Raw genomic sequence first — 22806 nt, 5'->3', positions numbered from 1 at the left:
GCTGCACAGCAGACATCAGGTTCACTTTCTTACTGTGTATACTAAATGTAAATAATCCATTTAGGTTTTCATTTAGATTTTGAAGAGAACCGTCATTGCCATTGAGGTTGTCCAGTTCACTAACTTCCACATGTGTCATTACTCCCTTGGCTCTTGTTCTGCTGACTCAGCAAATATGTACTCCCCTCCTTTTTCCTCTGGGTTTGGAGAGCTTGAGGCATTCAGCATTCTTCTCTCAGTGTTTGTCAGTGTAACACTGGTGTTCAGACACTGCTGTCGCTGTTCTATTTCATCCTTACTGACCGCCAGAGGCAGTGTTAGGCACAGCCTCTGGCGGCCGTCCAGGATTCATAGAATCGTGGCTATAGTCGTAACTTTCGTTCGTCTGCCTCTTTCAGCTTGTAGTACATCCAAAATCTGCTTCCTTGCAATATTAACAAAATAACCAGTGTTGGTAAGTGTAAGTAAAGTAAAGTATAGTATAGTATAGTACATAATGTTGACTTTATTATTCCAGAGACCAATGATACCAATGGTAACAGGGACAAATGAGCTCTTAAATCTCTTAGTCTTACACCTCGGTCCAATGTACCTGCGACCAGATGGCAGCAGCCTGTACTTACAATACAAGGGGTGACTCAGGTCATGACATTTACACAATGCTGTTTGATCTATGCTTATTTTTCAAAGTGAGGGACCCAAACCAGCAGATAATAGAGAAAGACACGTGATAAAACAAATAAACAAAAAATATTAACATAAAAATGTAAAACTGATAAAAGTATATGCGCTGGTGGAATTTCAAACAAACTGCATCTGTGTTGGCATCTAATGTCAGGTTATTGTCTGCAATTGTATCCAAATATATAGTAACAGCCACAGAACAACCCCATTACCCCAAGCTTCCAGCTTCATTGGTCATCCTACAGTACCTTGTAATATTAGAATAGGCCATGTTAACCCCTTATTTGCTTAATTATACCTGTATGTATGTTTGTACTATGTATGTAAGTAGTATGTAATGTAAATCTAAATGGTTTGCATTTATATAGCGCTTTTCTAGTCTTAACGACTACTCAAAGCACTTTTACATAGCACAGGAACCATTCACCATTCACACACATTCATACAATGTGGCCGAGGCTGCTGTACAAGGTGCTGACTGCTCATCAGATAAACATTCACACACATTTACAACTTGGGGTTCAGTGTCTTGTCCAAGGACACTTCGACATGGTACCGCAGGGCCAGGGATCGAACCACCAACCAACCAAGTCACACTATGTATGCATGTACTGTATGTATGTATCCAGAGCAAGACATCTCACACCTACCGGTTATTTGACTATTATGGCCATGGTGTGCACTAATAAACTCCGTATGTGACATTGTCCACATTATGTCTTTGTTTATTTCTATTCCTTGTCTTTTATTAGATTTGTTTTATTGCTGTTTCCAATGATTGTTTTCCTTTGCTCAGTCAGACTCTCTACACTTCATCCAGACACACGTAACAAGCTGCCAAACTCCAAACTCCCAGTCTGAGTGATATGGCTGCAGTTTGGTGATGAAGGTAAGAAGGTTTGTAGACACATGATACTGAGCCACCGCTCAGTCTTATATGATCATATCTTTTCACCTCCTGTTGTGTGGCTTAGTGAATAATAAAACAATAAAAACGTTGGTAGGTTGTTCAGATTGGTATCCTGTCTGGCGAGAAAACCCTGACAGCAGCAATGCATCAAGGCAGCTTGTCAGAGAGATTAGCTATCAAGTCTTCTCTTTACTGCCCTCTTCTGTCTGACAGTCTGTTGATAAAAGAACAACCTGAGCCATTGATCCATGTGACAAGTTTTAAATGGGGTTTTGCTCAGTAACACAGTACAGATATATGCAAATCCTGTGTGTAGGTCAGCCAGGGCCGGATTGGGACTCATTTTCAGCCCTGGGTTTTCATGCCTTAGACCGGCCCACTTTACTTCACGAATGACTATATTAACAAAATTTAAACAAAACCTTAGTATATAAGTCTGCAATAGCGCCCTGTCCTCTACATCCTTGTAATTCGGTGTATTTTGTAAAATATCACTATTTCCAAGTGTTGCCTAACAATGTAGATTTATTAGAAAAGTTAACATCTTAACAACAACCCAATGATGTTGAACAATATCAGAATTTGTTTCTGTGCAAATAAGTAATCACAGATTAAATAAAGAACAAGATACATTGTATTGCACTTTCTAATGACACCATAATCTATTTTTTCCTTTGAATATTTCATACAACTTTCGAAATGGGTCACAAGTAATATTTGGGCATAAAAAGTGATTATATTGTAGCTTATCTGATCATGTTTGCTTGTTCACACACTGTGATACAACAGCTTACAGTAGATGTACCATACACACTGACAGTAGCTAACCCTAATGCACACTACTGGCTCTGCTTCTGACACTAAATCACATTTTATAAATTGTCATAATTCTCAGCACAAATCTCTCCTTTTTACAAAGCTTTCTGATCAAGTCAAGTCAGTGTCATTATGGTAGTGCCGAATCATCTGGCATCATTAATTATCCCAGGGCATTTTTCATATAGAGCAGGTCAACACCACACTCTTATTAATTCTTATAATACTCAGTCAATGATCAACCCTACCTGCCCAAACTGGAGTTCTGGGCTCATATAGCTGCTGCTTAGTAACCTTACTGGCTCTTCATTGTCACTGTTAGCAGCAAACTGGACTAGTAGGCCTACTAGCTGCTGCTGCGGAGCTACAAGAACAAGTTTGATTCATATACCGTACATAAACGCTGGTTTGCAGGCACTTTTCCTAACTAACTTAGCCAACCCGGTCTCACGCCAGGTCGTGTAATAGTCACGTTATTTTGATTCATAATTTCGTGTACAGGTTACGATTTTTACGTTTTTTTCGTGTATATGCAACGACTTTTGAACGTGTACAGGTCACGCTTTTCGAACCTGCTCTGGGGGACGCGACTACGGGGAAATGAGGCGCCACACGCCGGCCAAAACAACGGCACGGGCCGCCACTCGCGATCGGGGAAACGAGGCGCCACACGCCGGCCAAAACAACGGCACGGGCCGCCACTCGCGATCGGGGAAACGAGGCGCCACACGCCGGCCAAAACAACGGCACGGGCCGCCACTCGAGGGCCGCCACTCGCAGGACACGGGAAATGAAACGCCACAATAACGAGACGGTTGGGGTTAGGAAAAAAAAGAACGGGGTAAGGAACCGTCACACGCGGGACACGGGAAATGAAACGCCACAATAACGAGACGGTTGGGGTTAGGAAAAAAAAGAACGGGGTAAGGTACTGCCACACGCGGGGCGCGATCCCCGGTCTCCGGCGTGAAAGTCCTGTGTTTTATGACCCATCCACCACCTCGACCAACCGCCCTACGCGGACTTTCGCCTTATCAACTACTCGCTAATCGCTTTTGTTATGGAATCACGAAATATGCTTCCCATTAAAATGCATTGCTTTCAATTTCGTAATCGCCACACGAAAAAAACGGAATTTACGTAACCTGTCCACGACTTAATAGATTACAATAACGTGACTATATAACGACCTGGCATGAGACTGGGCTGAACTTAGCTTACTCGTCTCAACGTCTTCATTTGGCGTTTTGCTAAAAATAGAAAAAGTTCATCTGGCCGCGTCACTTTCTGAGCTCTACTTTTTAAATTGACGCTTTTTCAGTGACGTTTTGCGCTTTCTACCTGTTTAAAACAGCTTCTTTTTGCTCGCGGTAGCATCCTCCAACAAGCACCAGTGACTTGTGTACGATGACGGTTTGTTGTTGTTTTTTTAGCAAGGTGCTGCCGTCGGAGGACTCCGAACATAAATAGGTCATCATTAACCAGGCTGCACTCTGCGAGTGGGCTGCATGAATGAAGAGAACGGTGGGCTGCAAGAAAAAATAAATACTGTAAATACAAAAAGTGGGCTGCGAGTGCAGGCAGCATAGGGACAGCATCCATAATATTCAACTATGATTTCAACCCAGTGCCATACCTGAACACCGGCCCTCCAACCAAACAACCAGACCGGCCCACCGGGAATTCTCCCGGTGCTCCCGATTAGCCAATCCGGGCCTGAGGTCAGCAGTGATAAGAATTTTAAGAATGTTCTCGTGAGGGTGGCCTCTAGTTCACCTAGTAAGAGTGTTCGCCCCATGTTGGCTGAGTCCTGCAGCGGTGCAGGTTCGAATCCGACCTGCTGCCCTTTGCTGCATGTCATCCCCCATCTCTCTCCCCTTTTCATAGCTATCCACTTTCAAAAATGAAGGGAAAACCCCCCAAAAATAATCATTTAAAAAAAAAATAATAATGTTATCCTGAGCAGAGCTGGTTCATTGTGAGACTGCTGTGGCTATTCTGGCCTGTGCAGATGTTAAACGAGAGCACCCGAAGACTGAGCATGATTTATTAATATCAGTGCAACAGAGGGTCAAGTCTTTTAAATGACAAGAGCATCATTCATGATATTTGTAGTGCCACTGTGCTGGCTGCTGAATAAACTCTTGGCACCAATCCTGTCATCTTGTCTACAGGAGGGCCTGGGTCATTCCAGGAAAATCTCTGCAGCCGCTTGTCTTTTTAGGATTCTGGTCATTTAGGGTCTAAAAAATAACAGTTAGAGATCAATTTCTGATCAGTAATGTTTCCTAACAAGAAAATGGTTTTGTTTACATACTGTGCATCAGTGGTTCCCAACCTTTTTGGTCTGAGGTCCCCCCACAGCCCTGTCAGATGAGCTCAGGTACCACTTCATCAATTCACAATTTAGGTCCCAAATTTATAACACTGTTGAAAATTGGATATTGCTAATTTTGTCATACTTGTTGAACGTCAATATTTAGGTTGGTTTACAGTTTTTTACAATCACTTTGCTACTAATTTCAGAACCTTGATGTCATTTTTCAAAAAGCTCAAAACGATCATCACTTGTAACACAGGCTGTCCAATGTTCAAAACATTGCATTGTGCATTCATATCTTTAAAGAAATATTGCACTTGCACAATCACTGGTTCAAAAAACTAATTTATTGTGAAATACCATTGAAATGTAACTTTAGATCACCCACCCACAAGCTACCCATAGTTTCACTGGGTCATCGTTCGTACAATCATTAAATATTGTAGTACAAAATAGGTGATACATGTTTCATTATGGTACTACATATAAATACATCCCTGTAAAAGTACTGCAGAGAGAATACTACAGACCAATGTGGTACGAGTATATATATATATATATATATATATTCACATTCTCCTTAAAGATTATTAGGAACACCTGTAAGATTTCTCGTTAATGCAATTATCTAATCAACAAATCACATGGCAACTGCTTCAATGCATTTAGGGGTATCGTCCAGGTCTAGACAATCTCCTGAACTCCAAACTGAATGTCAGAATGGGAAAGAAAGGTGATCTAAGCAACTTTGAGCGTGGCATGGTTGTTGGTGCCGGACGGGCTGGTTTGAGTATTTCCCAATCTGCTCAGTTACTGGGATTTTCGCACACAGCCATTTCTAGGGTTTACAAAGAATGGTCTGAAAAAGTAAAAACATCCAGTATGCGGCAGTCCTCTGGGCGAAAATGCCTTGTTGATGCTAGACGTCAGAGGACTATGGGCCGACTGATTCCAGCTGATAGAAGATCAACTTTGACTCAAATAACCACACGTTACAACCGAGGTATGCAGCAAAGCATTTGTGAAGCCACAACACGCACAACCTTGAGGCGGATGGGCTACACCAGCAGAATACCCCACCGGATACCACTCATCTCCACTAAAAATAGGAAAAATGGGCTACAATTTGCACGAGCTCACCAAAATCGGACAGTTGAAGACTGTAAAAATGTTGCCTGGTCTGATGAGTCTCAAATTCTATTGAGACATTCAGATAGTAGAGTCAGAATTTGGCGTAAACAGAATGAGAACATGTACCGTCATGCCTTGTTACCAGTGTGCAAGCTGGTGGTGGTGGTGTAATGGTGTAGGGAATGTTTTCTTGGCACACTTCAGGCCCCTTAGTACCAATTGGGCATCGTTTAAATGCCACAGCCTACCTGAGCATTGTTTCTGACCATTTCCATCCTTTTATGACCACCATGTACCCATCCTCTGATGGCTACTTCCAGCAGGATAATGCACCATGTCACAAAGCTCGAATCATTTCAAATTGGTTTCTTGAACATGACAATGAGTTCACTGTACTAAAATGGCCCCCACAGTCACCAGATTTCAACCCAATAGAACATCTTTGGGATGTGGTGGAATGGGAGCTTCGTACCCGGATGTGCATCCCACAAATCTCCATCAACTGCAAGATGCTATCCTATCAGTATGGGCCAACATTTCTAAAGAATGCTTACAGCACCTTGTTGAATCAATGCCATGAAGAATTAAGGCCTTCTTCAGTCGGACAGCTTCCCTGACCACCGGTGTCCACCACGGTGTTCGTGGGTTACCGCCCCTTGAGGCACCTAAGACCCTAAGACCACAGCTCCTAGCCGCGGCTTCAGCAATGGAAACTTTGAACATTGTCCACTCGGGTTCAATGCCCCCAGCTTCCACAGGGATGCACGAAAAGCTCCGCCGGAGGTGTGAGTTGAAAGTCTGTCGGACAGGGGCCTCCTCCAGACGTTCCCAATTTACCCGCACTACCCGTTTGGGCTTACAAGGTCTGTCCAGAGTCTTCCCCCACCCCCTGACCCAACTCACCACCAGATGTTGATCAGTTGACAGCTCCGCCCCTCTCTTCACCCGAGTGTCCAAAACACACGGCCTCAGATCAGATGAAACGATTATAAAATCGATCATTGATCTTTGGCCTAGGGTGCTCTGGTACCAAGTACACTTATGAGCATCCCTATGTTCGAACATGGTGTTCGTTATAGACAATCCATGACTAGCACAGAAGTCCAACAACAAACAACCACTCTGGTTTAGATCAGGGAGGCCGTTCCTCCCAATCACGCCTCTCCATGGGTCTCCATCATTGCCCACATGTGCGTTGAAGTCCCCCAGCAGAACTATGGAGTCCCCCACTGGAGCCCCATACAGGACTCCACTCAAGATCTCCAAGAAGGCCGAATACTCCGAACTCTTGTTTGGTGCATATGCACAAACAACAGTCAGAGTTTTCCCCCCCACAACCCGCAGGCGTAGGGAGGCGACCCTCTCGTCCACCGGGGTAAACTCCAACATAGCGGCGCTCAGCCGGGGGCTTGTGAGTATCCCCACACCCGCCCGGCGCCTCACACCCTGGGCAACTCCGGAGAAGAAAAGAGTCCAACCCCTATCCAGGAGTATGGTTCCAGAACCGAGACTGTGCATAGAGGTAAGCCCCACCAGATCTAACCGGTAGCGCTCCACCTCCCGCACAAGCTCCGGCTCCTTCCCCCACAGAGAGGTGACATTCCACGTCCCCAGAGCCAGCGTCTGCTGCCCGGGTCTGGTCCGTCGAGGCCCCTGACCTTCACTGCCACCCGTGTGGCAGCACACCCGACCCCAGCGGTTCCTCCCACAGGTGGTGGGCCCATGGGATGGATATATATATATTCTTTTAATCAAATCATAAATTCATTTTTTTTTCAATTTTGTTGAGCTGCTCCACAATCTTTCTACACACCCCCTGGCAACAGCAAAATTACCCCCTGGGGTTAGGAATCACTGCTGTACATATTAGAAAGCAGATGACTGTCAGGGTTAAGGTGTCAGTATGCTTTGAACTAGAGCTGGGCAATATGGAGAAAATCAAATACCACAATATTTTTGACCAAATACATCGATATCGAGGCAATATTGTATTGGTGCTTTCACAAAATATTTACACAATGACGTTTGTGACAAGTAATCATCAATAATGTGGATACACTGAATAAGTGGGTAAAGGCAAATAATAGAACAGCTAGAACAGTCTGGTAAAAATTACTTCACTTTACTGTAATGCAGCCTGTAAAACCAGGAAAAGACAGCACTTGTGTCATATTGTGATATAACGAGACTGCATAGTTTTGCAACATTACAAGCTGGTGGTGTGGAGTTTGAAAGTCATGGGAAGAACCACATGGAATCACTGAACCATCACTACTTCTATGAATCATATTTTCATTTAATCATTTCTAACGGTTATATAAGGCGCTGACAAATTATCTAGTTCTACGGACACCCCATTATTTAAACTTTATCTTAATTACAACTGAGTAGACTCATGAGAAGAGGATAGAAGCTCGCCAGTGGACCCTCGAGTTAGAAGTGTTTTGTAAAGCTTGCATGGTTCATTGTGAAAGGACAAACTGATTTTGTCGTATAGTTTAGAGGACTTGTTGCCAGCAGGGAGGACCTAATGAGAGACACTAACACGTTGCATTATGGGAGTTGTAGAATCCTGTGTTTAATGAGGTGAAATACTAAGTGGGTTTACATATCACATTACTGCTTACATTACTCCATGTAATCATGTACAGCAGTACATGATGACATGGGGCAGGTCCAGCAGAAAGTTCTGAGCAGGAAGCAGCCTCTAATGTTCCTCATACCAAGCAGGAGCCTTATCAGCTTTATTCTCCCATCTGTCCTCACGTCATCACATCTTCTATCCAACAGTGTGCAGGGCATTAATGTGGGACAGATTTGTGAGTCGTCATGTGTCTTAATGATTAGGACAGACATGAAACAGAGTTAACATAAGAACTTTATTCAGAACCATATTTTACTGTGATTATATACACAACAACCTCTATTGCAAAACATGTTCATTGTACATTCTGATAAATACATAACCTCTGCCATTACAAGGCTGTTATGAACAATATACAAGTCTTTACTGGGCACTGTAGAAATGCAAATGTGTCGATTTAAAGCGTAACTCAAGCCAAAATGCAACCTAGGGTCTTTTTGTGAATATACCAGAGTCAAACTTTCGTTTAAAAGCATAATTAGGACGGAAAGGCCACTTTTAAGATTTACCAAATTCTCGTTTTTGGTCAAATGGCCTTTTGAATGGTAGTGCTAGGGGCACTACTATGATAGCATCATAATCGCTATTTTTAAAACACTAAGAAGGCTCGACACAACATGAAACTTTGCTCTAAGTATCAACAGGGGGTCTACACATGAACTTGAGCATTGAGAACATTGTTTGTGTAGACAGAGTTTACTAAAAAGAAAGGTTTTAACTGTTTTCACTGTAGCTGTTGGTTTTTCCCGTCGCCGTCCATCTAGCCAGTCAAAAAGTGTCAAAGTGTAAATCTTAAAGTGCCCATATTATGAAAAAATCACTTTTTCTGGGATTTGGGGTGTTATTTTGTGTCTCTGGTGCTTCCATACGCATACAAACTTGGAAAAAAAAATCCATGCTGTTTTGAATGAGATACGGGTTTCTGAATGTATCCTGCCTTCAAATGTATCCTGCCTTCAGTCTCCGGGTGAGCTGGTCAAAATCAGCAGGGCCGTCTACGTCATCGGCCGAAACATTTGGTGTGTCCTAACCACTTTAGCTAATACCACATCAGCTAGCTGTTTCTCCAACTTCAGTCAGTACAAGGCAGGATTAGCCGGGAGACTTCTTCTAAACAAGGGCGCACTTCCAACTATGCGTGGAATACCTGCAGACAAGGGACATGTAAATAGTTCTATACAATTTCTTTTGCAGATTAGGGTGAACTCGTGTGTGTTGTAGCAGTGTTTTGCCATTGAGAACGAGGTGGCTAACTGCTAGCAACGCTAACCACTAGTACCTAGCTACTGCGCAGTAATTACCTACTGCGCATGTGCGACTCCCAACAAAGATGGGATAGAAGTGTGATGCCTCACTCTGTAGCTAAAACAGAGAGCTCAACACACAAAGTGAAAAGAGGAGCTGCAGCAATGTGCAGTACAACAAAAATATAGTGTTTTTTGAAAATTAAACCATGTAAACCTATTCTGGTACAACCTCAAAATACAATTATGAACCTGAAAATGAGCATAATATGGGCACTTTAAAAGTGGCGTTTCCGTTGTAATTATGCTTTTAAACAAAAGTTTGACTTGGGTATATTCACAAAAAGCCCCTAGGTTGCATTTTGGCGACAGTTACGCTTTAAGACAACAAAAGATAAAATTATGAAAAATATGTAAAATCATGTGGGGAGTAATGGTCTTCTGAAGTGAATCTCAGCCTTTACACTGTGACTGACAGCTTGTCATTGTAACCACACAACTAACCCTTGTTCATATCTTTAAAAAAGTTGCTCTGATGTAGCCAGGCCCTGCCCTAGTTATGGCCCTGCCATAACCACTCTCCATTGGAAAGTGTTAACTTCTTTGAAGGCAGGTAAGCTGTTTAACTTTAAAACTATTGGATCTGCCCAGAGCCACTCTGAATCTGCCATAACCAATCGCTAACGTTTGGTTGTGAGCAATAAGAGAGACCGACAACTGGAAAATCTAACTTTTCCCGAACCCTGTGGGGAGGAGGGCCACAACATCATGGCCACCAACACAACTCAGCAAATATTGTTCTTGCTCGGGCTTTAACTTCTGAATATTCGGCAGTGTTGCCACAACGGACTGAATGGCTTCGCTCGCATCTTTCTAGCGCACGTCCTCAACGTCATCGTTCTCAGCCACTCCCTCGGTTAACTGATTGGACCACCAAATATTTGGCCGGAGAAAACCCAAGAATATAGTACAAACCTAGACGGAGTACTGAAGGGGAAATAAAAATTGAGCGGAAGTATGTAGGAGGGCGGAGCCAGGCTAGCTCTGATGTCCCTAGAGGACTAAATGTCTATGTAAAAAAAACTACCATACAATTATATATTAATATTTTCCACTTCACCAAGTGCAACTTCAGTTCTGATCATCACAAATATTCATTCATTTTTAGAATTTTAACCCTTTAAATGCCAGTTTGTTGTTTCTGAAGAAAAAATACTTTAAAATACTAGCGGCTGACAATAATTTAATCATTATGTGTATACTAAATGCTAGGAGGAATTATTTTTTGTCTGACTGTCATTATTTTGGCTACACTATTTATATTTATTTATATTAAAAATAAAAATATATAAATATATATATATATACACACACTCACACCATTGCCAAAATGTATACCACATGCATAACAAAGACAAAATGATTGAATATTTAAAAATGAAAAAAAAAAAATGTCCCTAAGCACAAGGGTTAAGCAAACACTTCAGTCAAAGCCCGGCTCTCAGGGGTTTTCGATCATTTGGTGACAGCACTGTCACAACACATAGAACTAGCCTATAGAGCGGCAAAGTCACCCCCCTATTGTAGAAAGCCTTCGCTCCACTGGTCACTATAACTTCTTTTATCAGTGTTGGTGGCGTTTTCTGTCAAGAGACTAGCCTGGACTGGTATCAGTGAGGGTTAGTAACATTTAAGTACTCTGTCATTTGAACTAAGACAAAAGTATTTTACCCATGGGAAGCTATTGGCACACTATAAAAGCCTATCGGGATCTGATTTCAGTTTGGCTGATTTGGTGACACCTGTGCTAACTGGTGGAGGTCAGTTTGAAATGACAAGTGTGATGACCACTGGGGGCAGCAAACGCTCTTTGAGCAGCTACTCTGTCAACGATACAACAGAATAAGAACTGGTATACAGCGTTGCCAGATATACAATATTTATTGTATTTGAGCAATAATTTTGCCCTCTGTATATAATCAATAGTGCCCAAAGTGTTATAATGTTGAATAATTTGACCATTTTACAATTAGTAGTTGGTTATAGTCTGTCTCTCTCTCTCCCGCCACAGCCACAGACAGCGACTCGAAGGTGGAGCAATTCTGTGTTTAAGTCTTGCAATAAGACCAGTTATTTCTTTATATTAATTGTAGGCTATTACAAACATTGTCAGACTGATGGATTACGGACACGTACCCCTTCCATGCAGCACATCAGCTTGTGGGTAGATTTGTAGGCGTGTCAAAAAGTTGTTTTGATACGCGTTTGTATTTGTTCTCGTGGTTATGACTCATGTACCTCAAAATGCAATAATTTTAAGCCTCTGGTACCATAGTAAACAATGCTGCTGGTGTACCCATTTAGGCAGCCAAACAAAAATCACAGCGGGTTGTTTTAATAAAGAAGACTATGGAAGCAATGCCCTACAAACTTAATCAATGATGCAATGTTGTCTTCTACATTATGTAAAATGTGCACATGCACCGGCTTCTGTCTTGTGCATCATGTCCAATACGTGCTGTATACAACGACCAGTAACAATAAAAACAACGCCCTAATAGAGAAGTAAAACACAAAGAACATGTTTCAGATGATTTTCTATTTTACTGTATACAGATTAGAGGTGCAGAGTTGAGCAAGGAACACAATGTGTCTTGATTTAAAGCCTTGATTTAAAGCTTCATTTAAAAAAATAAAATAAGTCTTTTATCTATAAGAACCTGCCAAAGCATTAGGTTAGATGGCAAAAGCTGGGAACCACTGGTCCGTTGCATAATGCTTGCACAGAACACACGTGTTAGTGTGTTGCTTGCAGGCAACTCTGGTAACAATGGGAGTTGCGGCTGGCATACAGATTCATACGACACAGTTAAAGAGAGGAACACTTTGTTCTGAGTCAGTGTCACTGCCAAACACACATCAACAACCTGCTGTTGTTTCTAGAGCACAGCTGTTTCCCAGCAGAACAATTTAAACTCCAACACCAATTAATTTAAAAAAAAGGAAAGAAAATACTTGTCCTTTAAAGTGATGGTTCAGAGTAATTTCACCCTAGGGTCCTTTGCACCATGACCTCGAGCCAAACACCCCCCCAGAAGCTTTTTTCACCTGGGTCTAACATTGGGAGAGTTAGCGTAGAGTAGCGTTAGCCGCTGAATAGCTTAGCGCAGAGGCTAATGGATCCGAAGTGTCTCTTAACATTACCCCACTAATAATGCCCGAAATGATACCAAAGGTCTACACTAGTATATATAGGTTATGCACTCATAAACGATGGATTGTAAAAGTTTGTAAGTACACCAGAAGGTTATGTAAATAACACTTGCCTGCCTGCTTCTGCTCTCTGCTGTTGTTGTTGCTGCTGTGAGACGAGTGCTTAGGGACATCTACAAATTACAACACCGAAAGAGATGCAACAAAAATATTTTTTAATTTAACTTATTTTTTAAAGTAAGTGCTGTAGATATAACACCAGGGGACAAGTAATAATTGAGGTAAGTTTGGAGACATTACCTTATTTAATCATTAAATTAATAAATATTTTTGTTGCATCCTTTCGGTTCGTTGTAATTTGTAGATGTCCCTAAGCACTCTTACTGCCCGGTAGTAACAGCAGCAGCAGCAGCAGCAGCAGAGAGCAGAAGCCAGCGGCAAGTGTTATTTACATAAACTTCTGGTGTACTTACAAATTTTACAATCCATCGTTTTAGGAGTGCATAACCTATTTGTACTACTGTAGACGTTTGGTATCATTTCGGGCATTATTAGTGGGGTAATGTTAAGAGACACTTCGGATCCATTAGCCTCTGCGCTAAGCTATTCAGCTGATAACGCTACGCTACGCTAACGCTCCCAATGTTCGACCCAGGTTAAAAAAGCTTCTGGGGGGGTGTTTGGCTCGAGATCATGGTGCAAAGGACCCTAGGGTGAAATTACTCCGAACCATCACTTTAAGAATGTGATTAAAGTTGCAGATTGGAACAGTTAAATGAAGGAAGACTGAAATAGACAGACAGAATAAACAATGGATTGCAGCAGCTGGAGTCAGACACAAACAGTCCACCACATCTGCAAATGAATTCCAGTCATACCAAACTGGCTAAATATCAAAATGCAACCAAAATTAAAACCTGTGCAGAAGTAAACCTGAATCTGTGACTCAGCTTCAGGGCTTACCAAGTCTGCTGTGGGATTACAGATTTCTCAGGCCTTAATTTATTATTGGTACTGAAGTATGTAGTGAGGGGACATAACCACTGTGCACAACTGGAGGCTCAGCCCTTACAGCAGACCCCCCTCCCCCTCCTACGTTGCCCTGATGTCAGCGTTCCGCGGCCCCCTGCTCTGAACACTGGCAGTCTGTCGGAGGGTATTTCCCTCGGCTCGCACTCCATACAGAGCTGCGATTCTGCACCTCGTCGACGCAGCACAACAGCTACCTTCTTTTCCTCATACTGGTCTCCAAGCGGCTGAGCTCCTCATAAGACTGGTAGAAGACTTCCAGCTCGCGGCAGCCCCAGCCCCTCCAGACACACAGGCACCACTCCATGTTTTCCTTATGAAAGCCACATACAACTGTATCCTTTGCCACTAGTACTGCCTCCTCCAGGATCCTGAGAGAAAGAGAGAGACGAGGGGAGAGAAGTGAGGGACACAAGACACAGATCGATTTACGAGAGAAAGAGAGGGAATGCAGGGAAGGAGCTAAAGTTAGTAGCAGGTCTCTGTGCACTGTAATTAGCTCTTCCTAGAAGCTAGTAGGCAATTCTAGGAAGCAGCTCCCTGGAAAGCCACTGAGGACACTAAATGTACTGGTAGCACTGAAGTTACTGTTTGTCTAAGTGCTGGTAAAGAACTAAATTCCTGCACTGCTCGTCTCTAAAATGTCTAATGCAAAGCCCTTTCTCTTGAAAAGAAAAAAAACGTTAAAGAACAGGACAAAGTAATCTACTTTTAAACTCCCTCTAATTTATGAAGGCTGTGACACTAAGTATTCTGGGAGGAAGAAGAGCTTCTGGGGACCCTGCGTCCTGAGGTCCACCACCCATGTTTCATGCAGAACAACCCTGAATTATCTTCTTCCAATGTTGTTTCATCTTTCTGAGGTGTATCATTATCCTCTACAGTTCCTGTCCTGTGATATACAGCCTCGTGGTTCCAGGAACAGGTGAGCCTGTGCTCTGTGAACTCTCTATAAGCCCACATATGAGCCAACAGGCACAATCAATAGTAACTCAGGGTACAGTACATATACATTTGTAATAGAGTGAAACTGTTTAATCAAAGTGGGAAGGCAGCATTTAGTTCCTGATCATAGCAGCTGAAGAACAACACAGCAGCAGCTTTGTGATATAAATGAAGCCCTGCAGGCCTGACGACCCCTCCCTTGACCTCAGCCATGACCCCCCCAATGTGTTCGCCTATGTTACCGGTGCACCATTTAATAACTGCTTATTAAGGTTCTTGTTTCGTATGGCCCTTTTATTGCTTGTTGCTAAAAGGCCAGGACTCTTTGTGGAAGCTCACACAGAAGTCCTTTCTGCAAAGGACCAGCTGCTGCCTTCTTTACAGAAATAATTACAGACTCAGCCGAGCACCAGAAGTATATGATGAAGGATCTTGCCAAGCTTTATTGAAGCTGCATCAGTAAATTTATATAGAGCTTTTCGGCCAGTGGTGAATGCTTTCAAGCATAGCTGAAATTGGGCTCCATGCAGGTGGAAGAAACCCCAATTTAAAACTCACTAAGACTTAGGAAGACTTTATTCTTATACCAACTAAAATATGATTTCAGACTAAATACAGCAATGTTGTTAAATTATCAACAGATTTTTTCTTAAATGTTTAAAATTCCATCATATTAAAGACTCAAGTTTTGGAGAAACGCAACCCGACGTCACGCTGCTGTGGCCAATCATGTAACCGGAGATCAGACTTGTCGGTGTGTTTGGAGCTATGGTTTGAGGCGGAAACAGGAAACATCACCACAAGAAAGTTTTAAAACACCAAACACAAGCACTGAACTGCCCAGGAGTTTGTATAAAAGCTGAATGTTTCCTGCAACAACAAACAGACAGTCTCTTTTCTCTCTTTCTTTGGGAGATGTCTTCAATAGTGGTCAGAAACATCAGCAATCTGACGGAAAACAGTAACTGTGAAATATAAAGTCTACTTGTACTACATTGGGGGGTTAAATAACACAACAAGACGTCACACAAATGGGCCGTTTCAGTGACACTCCCACACCGCCACACCACTCTGCGACAAATCGCCAGATCACCTTTTGCTGGTCTTACACTTAACACTTCAACTGACAAAATGTCTGGCAACATTTGAGCTGCCTGAGTTCTACCTGTTTTGTAGTTTCTTTTCTCCTCTGTGACAGCAAACTGAATACTTTTGAGTTGTAGTCAAGACATTTGAGGACGTCATCTTGGGCTTTGGGAAACACTGATCCACATTTTTCACCATTTTCTGACATTTTAGAGACCAAACAATTAATTCCATACATCCAGAAAATAATCAGCAGGTGAATCGACAATGAAAATAATCGTTAGTTGCAGCCCTAATTTAGATGCTCTGAATGTTAGTGACCTTACATGTATGTACTGATCTGTGTTAGTGTTTGGCTGACACTGTGTTGTTTCTATAAACTTGAGTGAATACTAAACCCAAATAATGTCTTCTTGTGCAAGGCTAAAAAAAGAAGCTCTAAAAGAAGCTCTAAAGCCTGAACAGCATAAACAAAATATTGCCATGGCCTAAATAAAATTAGCAATTCAAAAATAGTTAGTAGGGACAGTAAAAAGTAATTTTTTTGGCTCAATAAATAAATAGTTGATATCATAATTGTTTTAATGATTCAAGCACGTGCTGCAAAACAAATCAGGACTCTTAACAGGAAAGGAGCTCACCCCAAAGATGAACATCCGGGTGGACTGAGGACAGCAATGACACGCCCCCTCAGCTGACTGCCATGTGACTGCATTTCAATGACCATCATATCACCTCCACGCCTGCCAATCACACACACACCGCTACGCACACACACACACACACACACACACACACACACACACACACACACACACACACACACACACACACACACACACACACACACACACACACACACACACACACACACACAGAATAATGTTAGTCTTTACTAAATGGAGATACACACATAAATAATGATGAAAACTATTAAAGTACTGTATAGAGTTATAGCATGCAGGCTCCACTCTCCAACTATGATGAGCGTCAACAATGACCTTAAACCAACATCATCTTTGCCAAAAATGCTAAATAAACTGGAGATTTTAGTCAGTACCATCTAACTAAAATGAAAGGAGTCTTTGTCTGCCTGCCTGACTGCCTGTCTGTCTGTCTTCCGATTTTCTCGACAACTGACAATCGACTTCACACTTGGCAGGTGTATTGCTGAAGATCCAAAAGAAGTGCAGTGTCGAGTATGAGCTCTTGAGACACAGAGAACATATTTATTAGTCATGTGATATGTATACACCGTGTAGTGTATTGAAAGGGGAACCCTATTAACTGCCCGCTCTTTGTCACTTGCCACTAGGGCGCCGAACCGTCAAGGTCCGATGAACGCATCTGCAGACGGAACACATGTTATGTACATTGATGCATGTAATGCAGAACCAAACTTCACAAGCATGAGTTCTGCCTGTAACCTTTTAGCTGTTGGCTGTTAGTAACACTATGGCTAGCACAAATGAAACACCAGAGCTAAAGGATGCGCCTGTGGGTTCCAGGTCAGCTACAACAGCAACGGAGAGAGAGTTGTGTATAAAGGCTGATTTATAGTACTACGCAGTACATACTTCTACGCAGAGCCTAGGCCGTTTTGAGGATTTATACTTCTGCGCTGGTGTGTCTGTGTCGATCTAAGGTATCTCTTTAAGAGAATAGCAGAGCCGGTACATAGTGTGTGTGTGTGTGTGTATGTGTGTGTGTGTATGTGTGTATGTGTGTGGGTGTGGGGAGAGTGGGGTAGAGCGAGTTAGAGAGTGACAGGGATTAGCTTTGGAGTGAGTACTGTCTCCGGCGGTGGAGACGGAAAACAAAGTGTCTCCCCTGGGCTTTCTGACCACAGTTGGAAAGCTCCAACAGGAAAAACTGCATCATATTCACTTACTTCCCAATGTCTCACTGTCTCTTCATTTCAGCCAGTTTCTTTGTGTTGTGCTCACTTGGTGTATAGTGTTTTGTACCTGGGGATCCACAGAGTTCCGTTCACTGGCAGCACAGTGAATGCTTGCAGGTGCGGCGGTGTGGGGTTAGTGGATGCCTGCTGGTCCTGGTCCTCTGCTGGCAGTGGCACACTGCTGTGGCTGGCTAATGAGGCGAGGCCTGCAGTGCTGGAACAGTCTGACCCCAGTGGCTCCAGGGAGCAGTTGGATGATATGGAGCAGTATTCTGTCAGTGAATCCTGATGCTGGATGATCTGAGTGCCCGCCTCCTCACTGTAGATCAATGTCACTTCTCCCTCAGTCCATTCCAGGTTGTCTTCTTGGTCCGTGGGCTTGAGTTCAGTGGTTGTCACCATGGCAACCCCTGCAGGTCTCTGCACAGCGAAAACGTCCCGAAGAGGATTGCTGTCTCCACAGCTGAAACCATGACATTCAATTGACAAGGGGCAATTAGTTAAGAGCAGCTATAGACAACACATACAGCACACAAGGCTACATATAGGCCACATGATCTCAAAAACAGCCACTCAAATCACAACAATAATGTGTGAGCACCACCATGAGCAGCTTTTCTCTCCTGCTCATTTGTACAAGCAGAACTGTGACTACTGTATCACACAGGTTAATACTGCATAGGCTACAACATTGTTGGTAGTGTGCACCTTTCTTAGCATTAGCATTAACTAGCCAACCTGAAGTAACAAAGGTATAATATTGCTTCAAATATTTATCAACGAGCTTTTTATCTTCTTAGTATCACACCCAGTGTATGAATGGGCCTCACAGACCCACATAATATGTTTCCATACTCTCCAGGAAGACAAAACATCTTTAACACATAAGGAATCCACAGAAAAAAAGTGTTTTCTCTGCAGCTAAAATTATGATTTTCTGGTTAAGTTAAAGGTATAATATGCAGTGTTTTACTAAAAAACAATGTAGAGATTAATACAAAAATGGCTGAGTCTATATCTGCAGATATAGGAATAAACAGCTGACATTTCCGATACTTATAATATTACAGCAGGATAAACAATATGATCGAGGATATTAAAATCTGTAAGAAGCTCAGCTCCTGCTGACTCATCAAAACTTCAAAACTGAAAAGATAAAAAATATCTTAAATATACAGACAAATACGGGCTGATTACCATTTACTGTGTGCTGTTCAACATGTTGTTAATGAGGCATTATGTTTCAGATGTCTAAATCAGCAGATGTCAGTTCTTTCTCTGCACAGAGGGTTTGTTTTGATCTCTTTCTGTGATATCTGTAATATGTAGTCTGTCTCCATATTGCATCGCTTCATACTCTGAAAACCACGCCCACTGGAGAGAACAATCGCCGCACCAATATGGTGTATAATAATATGGTGTAATACCCTGGCTGTAGACAGGTGGGCCAACGCATTTTTTGTCTCAGTGCAAGTAATTAGGCTGTTTTTTTGTCTTTTGTTGGCACACTTTCACTCACAACATGCTAACCGGCAACATAGGATTCCATTTACTACGCTAAGCTAACTAGCGGTGGCGCTGCCAGTGTTGCATCGGACTAAAACAATGCATGCACAAAAAATGTGTTGGCCCACCTATCTACAGCTAGGGGAGACCGTGATAAGCCCTATTTCAACAAATGGTGGCGTATCCCTTTAAACTGACATTTGGATATTTGACTTAGATACAAAATGCTTGCTGCACACGTAAGATTGGGCATAACGTTAGCTTAGTGTCAGGATCCAGTCTTCCTATTCTTCTTCTTCCTAAAAGCGGTTCAGTGGCTTATAAAAACTTAAGTTATCGGTTCTTTAACCTGTTGGTAGTGCATGCATATCACCAAACAGCAGCTTTTAGGCATCTTTTGTTTGCTGGCAGACAAAGTGACGAGGAGGTACCAAAACGCAATACAAGTCAATGGAGAACAGAGAGTTGTTTTCCCCTCCGGTAGGGGTGGGACTTAAATGCAGTCTGTCGCAATGCCAAAATCAGCCAATAATAATATGTATAATAATATCAGCCTGCCAGATTCTGTTAACTTTCAAGGCATAGCAGAGTTCCTCCGACATGAGCCTGATTAACTGTTCTCCAGAATATGACCCTGTGGCAGTCCTTTTACATTAAAGCTCCACTCACCTGTACTTGGCACAGAGCTGGTAGGAGGCAGCATGGTAGAGCAGCAGGGTGTTGGTGTGGTCATCCAGGGTCCACACTGCCTCCTCTCCCCATAAACTGAAGCTGGTTGTCATGGATATGATGGAGGACGGCGGGTTGTAGGGCTCCAACCTTTGAACTGCCCGAAGACTCAGACAGTCAATGACCAGCACGCCCGGACCATTGGAGAACCATAACTGATAACCACCACAGACAGGGACAGGGACAACACAGTGAGGACGGAGTGGTTAAAGTCAATGGATAGCTGAGAGTTGATTTCCCCTCCGGTAGAACACTGCCTCTATGGGTTAACCTCTTGGTAGGGCTGGGCAATATGGACAAATTATATATATATATATATATATATATATATATATATATATATATATATATATATATATATATATGTCATAGCATATTTCATGATATAGCATGTTTTCTGGTGAATCAATAAATAAACAGTCCATTTGAAATAACCACATGGTAAAGCATATTGTTGTATACTCCTGTGTGAATTAAAAAAAAGTGACAATATAGTGTATATAGTGTAGTGCAAAATCAAGGATCAGGACCGCGTCCTCCAAATTATGTTATGAATTATGTTATGAACGGCAACGTCGTTCGGGCGTGGTTTTTCATTGCAATAGAATGTAGAAACATATATACGATGGACATGTTTATCCCTTGTGTGGTCCTTCGGGTCCCAGTGACCCGAAGGACAACACAATGATTATGTACTTCCCTTTACTTTGTTGAGAATTGCTATCTAAACCCTGTTTCTTGTAAAGTAAGTAAGTAAAGTTTATTTCTAGAACACATTTAAACACAGTTTAAGCTGACCAAAATGCTGTACAAACAAGAACTAAGGTGCTGTATTAACCCTTATTTAGAGAGCAATTCTCAACAAAGTAAACGGAGTACATATTCTAGTGTTGTCCTTCGGGTCACTGGGACCGAAGGACAACACACAGGGTTAAATATTGTTTTGACAACACAAGGGTTAAATATTGTTTTGACAACTATATATATATATATATATATATATATATATATATATATATATATATATATATATATATATATATATATATATCGTTATATCGCCCAGCCCTACTTGTTGGTGACTTATCAAACATGACATTCCTGACTGATCATCTGCTCACCTGGGAGCCACTGCTGACCAGTGCCATGCTCCTGACTGGGTAGGGTCTCTGCCTGGGATCGGAGTCCTTCAGAGCAAACACCGTCTTGTTGAGGGTGTGTAAACACAGGTAGGTCTCCCCCTCCAGAGGAAGGTCCTCCACCAAGCTGTACATTGCCACCAGGCCGTCAGACATCCCCGCAAACACTCTGGCCAGGCTCTTAACAGGTCAGAAACATTTACATTTTAATAATCATCTTACACTCTAAGACCCTATTGCAATTAAAGGTTTTAGCGTCCCATCATCTACATGTTGTTTCAGAGGCCTGTTCACTCTTGCGTTCTCCGTCTGTTTCCTACCTCTTTAGACTACTTCTTGTACTGCTGTTACATTGACATTTCCCGCTAGTACACTGTAATATGAAAAGTCATGGTACAGTAGTTTTTTTTTTTTATTACTGGCTGGCTTAATAAAAGGGATACTCCATTCCATAATACCAGACAATCACAGATTTATACACAAAAAAAAATACACATTCTCGTCCATCCCCCAACCCCGTCCCAAAACCACCTACCCCCCTCCTAACACTACTACCAGCTACACTTCATAAGGTAACCAAAGTGCATAGCAGTTCTTTGTAGATGGGTAACAGCCTATAATACGGGCAGTGAGAGATTTAAGGGCAATTGTGAGTGGCAGGTAAGCTATTAGCACACTGTTATACTGGCTGATTTACCCTGCAGAGATCTAAAATTCCAACATAAAAAAGCGGAAGGTAACAGACATCCGGCCAAAAAGAGGGACATTTAGATGAATATCCGGTGGCACTGGAGCAATCCCGGAAGTGGAACGTTGTGGATATAGACTATTCAGACATAAACTGCTTTCACACATGCAATGGTCACCTGAAATTATTTACCCAGCAGAGCTATGTGAGAATGCAAATGTCTGAATCACTTGGATAGTCAGTGTTTCCAGTATCTGACACGGACATCTCCTGTTGTGTGCTACATGTGTGAAAGGGAAACTTCGGACTATGTTGGGACCTGATTCCTCGGACGTAGTCTGGAGTTCATATGTGAAAACGTTGGTTTGTGTTGTTTCTTTACTCAGACATTAGAGGTCACTGAAATATCTTTGAAATGTAGTGTGTCACTGGAAAACAGCGGTGAGTTGGAAAGTAATGAAGAAGAGTGTTTCTTTCACAGATTTTAAAATAGGTTTCGGTTTAAGCCTTAATTATTGACAACTGTGAGCATGAGGGAATCCATTCAGTTGTATCATTATTAGAGAATTCTGCTGCCTGTTCTCTTATTTCCGATAACGCACAAGAGGATATGTTGGATTCTCATTTGCTCACATGCTGTGTGTAAAGCATTGAATTAATTAAAACAGAACATATAAGTGGTGAGCGCTTTTCTGATTATTTTATTGATTTTATTTTATTTAAACTTTTACAAAAAATAGAAAAAACCTACATATAAGATGGGTATACAGCATCTGACATTGTTACATGAAGTAAATGAAGTAATAAAAGAAAGACAGAGGC

General features: G+C 42.2%; 1 protein-coding gene across 4 annotated transcripts in view; it reads right to left on the bottom strand.

The window, feature by feature from the left end:
* Nucleotides 1-13650: 13650 nt before the first annotated feature.
* The window catches only part of lrrk1 (leucine-rich repeat kinase 1), a 235488-nt gene continuing 226332 nt past the window's right edge, over nt 13651-22806 (bottom strand). For all 4 annotated transcript variants that reach the window (XM_039794699.1, XM_039794701.1, XM_039794700.1 and 1 more), the window contains 5 exons: nt 21279-21476; nt 20098-20312; nt 17990-18385; nt 16664-16765; nt 13651-14362 (listed from right to left, as the gene is read on the bottom strand). In XM_039794699.1, the coding sequence (XP_039650633.1) occupies nt 14185-14362; nt 16664-16765; nt 17990-18385; nt 20098-20312; nt 21279-21476 (1089 nt within the window). In that variant the 3' untranslated portion in view covers nt 13651-14184. The remainder of the gene's footprint in view (nt 14363-16663; nt 16766-17989; nt 18386-20097; nt 20313-21278; nt 21477-22806) is intronic.

This window comes from Perca fluviatilis, chromosome 3 (assembly GCF_010015445.1).
Source record: "Perca fluviatilis chromosome 3, GENO_Pfluv_1.0, whole genome shotgun sequence".
NCBI lineage: Eukaryota > Metazoa > Chordata > Actinopteri > Perciformes > Percidae > Perca > Perca fluviatilis.
Note: the sequence above shows the minus strand (reverse complement) of the source record. Positions and strands in the feature narration are given on the sequence as shown.